This window comes from Xyrauchen texanus, chromosome 31 (genome assembly GCF_025860055.1).
Source record: "Xyrauchen texanus isolate HMW12.3.18 chromosome 31, RBS_HiC_50CHRs, whole genome shotgun sequence".
Lineage (NCBI taxonomy): Eukaryota > Metazoa > Chordata > Actinopteri > Cypriniformes > Catostomidae > Xyrauchen > Xyrauchen texanus.
In genome coordinates this window covers 30006337-30013855 of record NC_068306.1, presented here as the reverse complement: position 1 = coordinate 30013855, position 7519 = coordinate 30006337, and the positions used below count along the sequence as shown (strand labels likewise).

General features: G+C 37.1%; 1 protein-coding gene across 1 annotated transcript; it reads right to left on the bottom strand.

The window, feature by feature from the left end:
• Positions 1 to 257: 257 nt before the first annotated feature.
• Positions 258 to 4965, bottom strand: LOC127624623 (beta-2 adrenergic receptor-like). Its single transcript, XM_052099420.1, has 2 exons — positions 4739 to 4965; positions 258 to 4126 (listed from the first exon to the last, which is right to left on the bottom strand). The coding sequence occupies exon 2, from the start codon at positions 4115 to 4117 to the stop codon at positions 2891 to 2893; it is 1227 nt and encodes a 408-aa protein (XP_051955380.1). The 5' UTR covers positions 4118 to 4126; positions 4739 to 4965; the 3' UTR covers positions 258 to 2890.
• Positions 4966 to 7519: the final 2554 nt, after the last annotated feature.

Below are 7519 nucleotides of genomic sequence, written 5' to 3'. Positions count from 1 at the left end.
GACTTTTCAATAAGGCCAACAGTTTTGAAAGCAGCTTAGCTACTCCCAACTCTGTATATTACATATACAGGTCTCATTTAAATTGCATGTTTTTCTCAGAGTAAGTTCAGCATAAAATTAGTCAAAATATTGAAAGAATGTTTTCTTTCAGCTTTGCTGTGTCTGAAATGAAATTTGAGCGAATTCCGCCACTAGAGGGAGTAAATGTGCAAAAGGAGCAACTGCAGCATTACTAACAGACATTTTTAATTCGCCACTTAGTACATTCAGGAGCTCGACATACAAAAATAAATAAATAAAATAAAACATTTTAAAACAGAACACCTTTGTGGTAAAAAGAGCAAAGAGGAAACAGTTGCACTTGGCAAACAAGAACATTTGTATCATGGAATGACACGTACTAAGCAAAGAACATTTCAAACATGTGCTGACAAAACACTGCACTGAAACATAAGGCCACATTCATAAACTGCTTTATCCATCGATTTGCTAAATACTTCATACACAAAGCATAAGACAATGTTTGACTTCAATGAATAATTACTACACAAGAAGCAGATGTTCATTAATACAGTACCAACAACAAAGCACCCTAATGCTTTACGTTATGAAAGTGATTCAAGTTTTTATCCCAAAGAATGTTCATCACAAAAACAATATTAAATAGATTTTTAGAAATACTTATATAGCCTACTGTTATCACTGAACAAGTCATGCCTTACTGCCTGAATACAGACACATGAGCTGTCTCACTTCTTATTTTCCTGTTGTACATACACATCACATACATGCATGTATACACACACACATAGACACAGGAAGGGAGCTCATGTAAAGTCAAAGAGCAGAACGCTGTGTATAGGTGTATGCCCGTTGTCATTTTTTAATTGTTAGATACTTTCCAGAAATGTCTTTGTCATGATTAAATGCATTGCCAGGGCTATAAACATAAAGCAGATGGAAATAATCAGCTGTCGGATCAATATTTGGTGGTTTTGCAGCATTTGCCCTATGGACAGTTTGTTCAGAGTTTCTGTAAACAGGACAACGTAACAGTAACGTCTATTACACAACCATAAATTCTAGTTGCTGTATTCCTGAAGGGACTGTTGAAATAGCTTTGAGGTTTACATACAACATTATGGAAAGCATAATGATTAGCAAAGAGAATTGCTTGACACCGTACTTGTAACTTCATTGCAAATAGTGACGTGTTAAATACACCATCATGATTTTGCCACCCAGCCTGCCATGCCTGTGAATGGAAACTTGCTTCCTAAATTACAAACAGTTTGAGCACATGACCCTTTATATGTACAGCTCCGGCTGTAACCTTAAAATGTTTTCCCAGTGAAAATGTTAACGGGGTAAGGTTGAAGTGCAGGGGTTGGAGAGAACTGCTTGGCTCTTTTTCCTTTTGACAAGAACAGCTGGTTATAGCACAGACGGCAATGTGCACCTGTTGTCCCACATCAGAGGGTTATATTTCCTCTCTCTGGTGGAGGGTTCAGACAGAAATTGAAGATTGTGGCTTTAAGTGAGCCTATGCAAGCTCTTAATGGAATGTAACAAGTCTGTTTGTGACAAAACAACTGATTCAGTTGCTCTTAAAGTTCCATCTTCCACATGTTATGGTATAACACACACTACTAGTAGAAATTAACTAGTTAAAATGTAATTTTTTATATAAAGAATGGGTTTCAGCGTGTAGTGATGTCATTTTTGATATCAAAGTGTTTACTTGGGCTGTCAATTGAATGTATTAATTCAGTGTTCATTATATAAAAAATATTGTGTTCAAAAAATGAACGCAGTTAATCATGGCCCTGATCGTAAAAATAAATATTCCTACCATCTGAGCAATTCAAGCTTGAAGTACCACCTGTTTTCAGGTTCACAACAAACGACACTCAGGCTTGCTTGACACTAGGGTCAGAACAAGATGAGAACACGTTTTTGCATTTAAACAGGGCCGTAACCACCATAGACTTTGACAGGGACATGTACCCCACAGTATTCATAATAGTGGTCTATCGATATGGGTTTTTCCATGGTTCATTATTAAATGATTACATAATTGATCCAAATATTATCCAAATATTTATATAAGTGATTAATTACATAATTAATCAGCATGTCATTTAATGTCAAATTTTAATCGATTGACAGCCCTAGTTTTTACTAGCCCAAACCTAATTACTGATATCAAAAAGTAGCAGTCTCAGTAGTAGTATTTCCATTCCTGATATCAAGAATAAGCATTTTAACTCTATTTCAATTCAATTGTTGATATCTATAATTCATATTCTGCATGTTATTTAATGTCAAAAGGGCTTGCTATAGTTGAGGCATTTTGAAAAATATGAAATGACTACCCTACTGAAAAAAAAAACCCTGCTTTAACCAGCCTAAGCTGGTCATAGCTGGTCTAAGTAAGTCTCCCATAATGGCCAAGTTGGTCTAGGGAGACCAACTAAGAACAGCCAAACAGCTTAGGTTGGTTTTAGCTGCTTTATCAGCAGAGTATCCACATGGGTTTCAGTTGAGACACGAATGTCATGAGGTAGTAAATGGAATCCAGATGTTGACTCTTCACTTTCAATCTCTAACCTGGATTTTATGTGCCGCACTACCAAACACATTCCCTCATTGTACCACAAGCAAAGCACAGATGCTAATATCCATTTTCATTTGTTCGGACTCAACAAGGTATCACAGTGGCCCCATTTACATCTAGCATTTTCATGCATTTCATATCCAAATAGTATCTGGGTAATAATCTTTATATCCAGATACACCAGCTCCATTCCAATTATCCACTAATATCTGTAGTGCTTTAAAACAAGGTAGAGGGAATATGAAGGCTGAGGTTACTTGTGTTCAATATTGCCTAAATGACAGCTTTGTTACAATTCCCATTTGTGTTTTTGGTGCCTGCGGTCAAACATTCAGCCCCAGTCACTGTTTCACAGTTAGAAGGCGAGAGCTCTCGTTGTCTGGTGGTCTTCATGTGCACCTGCCAGCTGTGGCCACTGCAGATATATCCTTTGTTATTCCTTGTGGAGGGCAGATGAGAAGTTCTCAAGCACAGGATCTCTTGAAATGCACCTCTAAATTCGGGGCTCCTGCAGTAGATTAATGGGTTGAAAGCTGAGTTTGCATAACCAATCCAGTTCAATATCCTGAAGGGCAGTGTGATATTATCCGTCTTCCAGATGGCCGCAACCACATTGAGCACAAAAAAAGGCAACCAACATAGGGTGAACGTTCCCATAATGATTCCCAATGTCTTCAAGGCTTTGTGATCTTTCATGCCGAACCTGGTCCTCTTGTTCTTCACCTCATTTCCCTCTTGGGTACTGAAGCTTTGTGTTCGTATCCGGCCCTCGATACGATCGATTTTCTGAAGCTGCCTGCGGGCCTCCTGGAAGACCCTGCTATATACGAAAGCCATTATAATGAGGGGTATGTAGAAGGAGATTATGGAGGAGGTCACGGCATAGGCGGCGTTGGTGTTGAAGTCACAGCAGTAAGGGTTGTCCATGCAGCTCAATGCCTCAGGTTCATCTGACACCCACCACTCCATGTGGATGGGTAGAAAGGAGATCAGGGCAGCGACGGCCCACACACCTAGTACCACCCCGCAAGCCTTCCGCTCTGTAAGCATGGACTGATAGCGCAAAGGCCACATAATTGCCACATACCGGTCCAGGGCGATCACGCACAGTGTCTCAATACTAGCTGTCACACACAACACATCTGTGGCGGTCCAGAACTCACAGAAGAAATTTCCAAAGTGCCACGTGTTGAGGAGAATGTAGCATGCGCCGAAAGGCACCACCAGGAGGCCCATGACCAAATCGGCACAGGCTAAAGAGCTTATAAAGTAGTTGGTGACTGTCTGCAAACGCTGGAATCGTACAATGGCGATGATGACCAGCATGTTGCCGAAGACGATGCCCAGAACCAGCAGTCCCATCAAGATGCTAATTAAGACCACCTCTGCATCGCTGTACTCCAAGCCAGGCAGAGAGACTGGAGAGGAATCATTTGAGACTAGGGAAATGTTCATGTGCATGGAGGTGTTCTCCAGGCTCCATGCGTCCTCTTCCTCCATGAACTAAGACTGAATGACAACCAAAGGATAGAAAGTCAACATAAAATATGCTGAGAGCAATACTACACACATTGTAAAAAGTTTATACTGCAATTGTTAACTCAAGGAGCTATTTATAACCAATATAACCCTAAAAAAATGGGTTTTATTTAATATATTCAGGTTGATTCATTAATATGAAATACTTATTTTTTTAGCCATATCACTTAGATGTTACCACAGGAAGCACATTTTTAGTTTAAAAATTTTTTCAGTGCAATTGACAAAAAATAAAATAATAATTATTATTTGTAGTGGGCACAACAAATACAGAAGCATATTTTGCCAGGTAAAGGTGCTTCATGTGATAAAATTTAAATTACCAAGTTTAAATCAAATATAAAATATTATTTAACATGACTAAATCAACCTGGATACATTAGTTTGTTAGAACACAAACAAAATGAATTTTTATCTGGTAGAAACACAGTATCTATCCACTTTTATCCATCTATGCATGTTACCACTTTTTACAGTGCAAAATAACTAGCAATTGTTTTTTTAAGAATGAGAATTATTATTATATATTTCTTTTTTAATGTAAAATTGGTCAAAGGAAAATATGGTAGTAAATCCACTTACTAGAAGCAGCAGAAGAGTGTTTTCGAGTCGTCCAACTTAATTCCACTCTTCTTGGACTCCCATGAGATATCCAAATATTATCCTTTTTAATTGTGTTTCTCTCAGGTGTTCAGTCTCACATAGTCTTAATTAACAGTCTGTGCATTGATTGCTATTTCACATCTCTTTTAATCACCCTGTCCTTCTTTTCTAATTGAGTTTCTCTTACATGCTCAGAGCGCTCTCAGCTGAACACACAGTGTCTTGTGGTCTAAATTTGCCCCTGACTATCAGTTGGACTCTTATTGCAGCCAGCGATGACATCACAGTTCTTCAGCAGCCAATCAGAGAACATTTTCCTTTTACTCTGGAGGTCTGTGCTTGTGTAGAGAAATAACATTTTCATGTGAAAACTGTATTTTCAGAGAATTATAAAAATATATTTTAGGTAAGATATAATGACAAAATATAAAAATAAAGTGCACTAATAAATATATTTGTTAATTGTACATATACAAAGACATCCAAATTTTCTATTTTTCTAATAGCGTTTATATTTGTTTTCCCATAACAATTTGGAGTGAAATGTAGACGGATGGATGGATGTGGACCAACATTCAAAACAAAATATGTTGGTTTGTTATGCTTATGTTCCCTGGAAACATGTTTTTATCTATAGCAAAACAGTTGGATATCATATTTACAGCTTACCAAATGTGAAGTCTATCAAGTCTTGGGTAAGACACACTTTGTTTTTTTGTTTTTTTTAATTATCTCTGCTGTGACATGGATGTTCTATGTTCCTTGAGAGGATTCACACCGTGTTTTGTCACTAAGACAGCACAGGATCAATAATGTTATCCATCAGTTTTCAACATTGCCTCACCCTTTGCTTGGAGTTTTGGATTATTTAGCTTGTAGACAGCAGACCATTTCTATATGTTCCTATAAATTCATAATATTTCAGACACTAAAAAAAGATAATTTAACGTTATTATGAATATCTGATATCATTGAAATCTCTGCTAACCCAATGTATTTACAAATCAAACATGGTTGCAAATTCTCACAGTGCATTTCAAGGTTTTGATATGAAAGCATAAATCTTTAAGTACACTGTGAACTTGTTAGGTAACCTACACTGTTAATAGTGGTAACCTGCAGTTGTTACCTTAAGTAGCTATTTCTGCCTGATCTAACAAAATTAATTTTTTTGGTGTAACCTAATGTAGTTTGTGTGATTCTGACATACTGTATAAAGTAATATTTCTGACTTGAATCAAACTATTTAATTTAGGTGTAAACATGAATCATAAAGAAAGTTTTCTTTTTTAGATTAACATTTTTATGTACAAAAGTAAATAGCAAGGGTAAGATCAAGAAATAGATCCTTAAGATACTATTTTACCATGTAGCTTCTCTCGCAGAATCAAACATCCATGCAACATGTTGCAGCATGTGTTTAATCATTCACCAGACTGTGCAAGCAGTGGAGTGCGTGAGTTGCCTTTGCATATTCACTTGCAAATAAGCATGTTTTCTCAGTTAATATGTTCTGCAATGTTAAAAGCAAAACATGTTTACTGGCTCCCAATGATGCAGTACTTTAAATTATATAGTGGTAAGTGGGTGGATTTGCAGTTTCAATAACCAATAAAGGTGTGAACCTTTATGTTTTGTTCATTCTTCTCACTATATAGAGGAAAACGCCCGTTAAGTCTGTTAATGAGCACACATGCACGAAAAGGGCTTCATTAATTGTAAATGTGCTGAAAATGTTCTGTGCCATTCTGTACAGACTGTTTCAACCTGTCATATTGCATGTTGAACATACTGTGCTTCCCTGATGAAAACATAAACTCTCTAGCTATTAGGATATTAATGCGTTCTATTTGTTTTAAACCTGAATTATTTTTTTCTGATGTCATGCTAGCACATTAAACTTTGTGTTTTTGGATTGAATTGTGTCAGCAAGGCTTTGAAGGCAAAGACCCCCCACATATTACATCAGGGAACAATAACTTTGTCTATTCTATAGAAACAACAAGGAAGTGGCCAAGAGCGCCTTGTGTGATGTTTTCTTATAGGAGGTACATCCACCACCTTGTCTGGTTATGCGCACTGACGCATCTCCTGTTTGTGAAACACTAACCTTTGCCAATCACATACAGGGGCAAACACTAGAGATCCCAAAGCCCTTAAAGGGATAGAATAGAAAAATAGAAAAATATCTTGATAAATATTATAAGATATAAAAGTCCTTTTTTAACTCTAGATAATGCTTTCATTCTGCAGCTGTACACACGTGTGACGTAATGGTATTGGCATTTGAAACACGCTACAGAGGCATGTGCATCACAGCCAGAAAAGCAGCGCTGTTTACAAGTGAGTAGGAGGAATGCTGTACATTAGCATGGTTGGTTTTGGTAATTGTAGGAGAACTGATTATAAACAGACTTACAACTTGTTAACATGCTACGTTCTCCATGAGACATGTTACTTTACTTATTTTTGGGGTCTCAGGGTTCCCGGGTTTAAAATGTTAATAAATGCAATGAATTCTCAAATGCTATGATTTTCTGATTAGTGTACATACTATAGAAGTACACCCCTGCCTATTGGGATAGTTTTTTTATTGTTTATGTTGGCATCGAATTTGCCCCAAACAGAAGCAATACTACTGCATATTGAATACAGACATAAGGTAAAACTCTCTGATAAGTATACACTTTGTAACACGGTTAGTATTAAAATTAAACCAAAAATAAATGGCATCTTGTAGAGCACTTGCTTCTGTTTCAC

Bases quoted from the DNA above. Each gene is read 5' to 3' on its own strand.
- LOC127624623 (XM_052099420.1), bottom strand. From the start codon at position 4,117: ATGGAGGAAGAGGACGCATGGAGCCTGGAGAACACCTCCATGCACATG.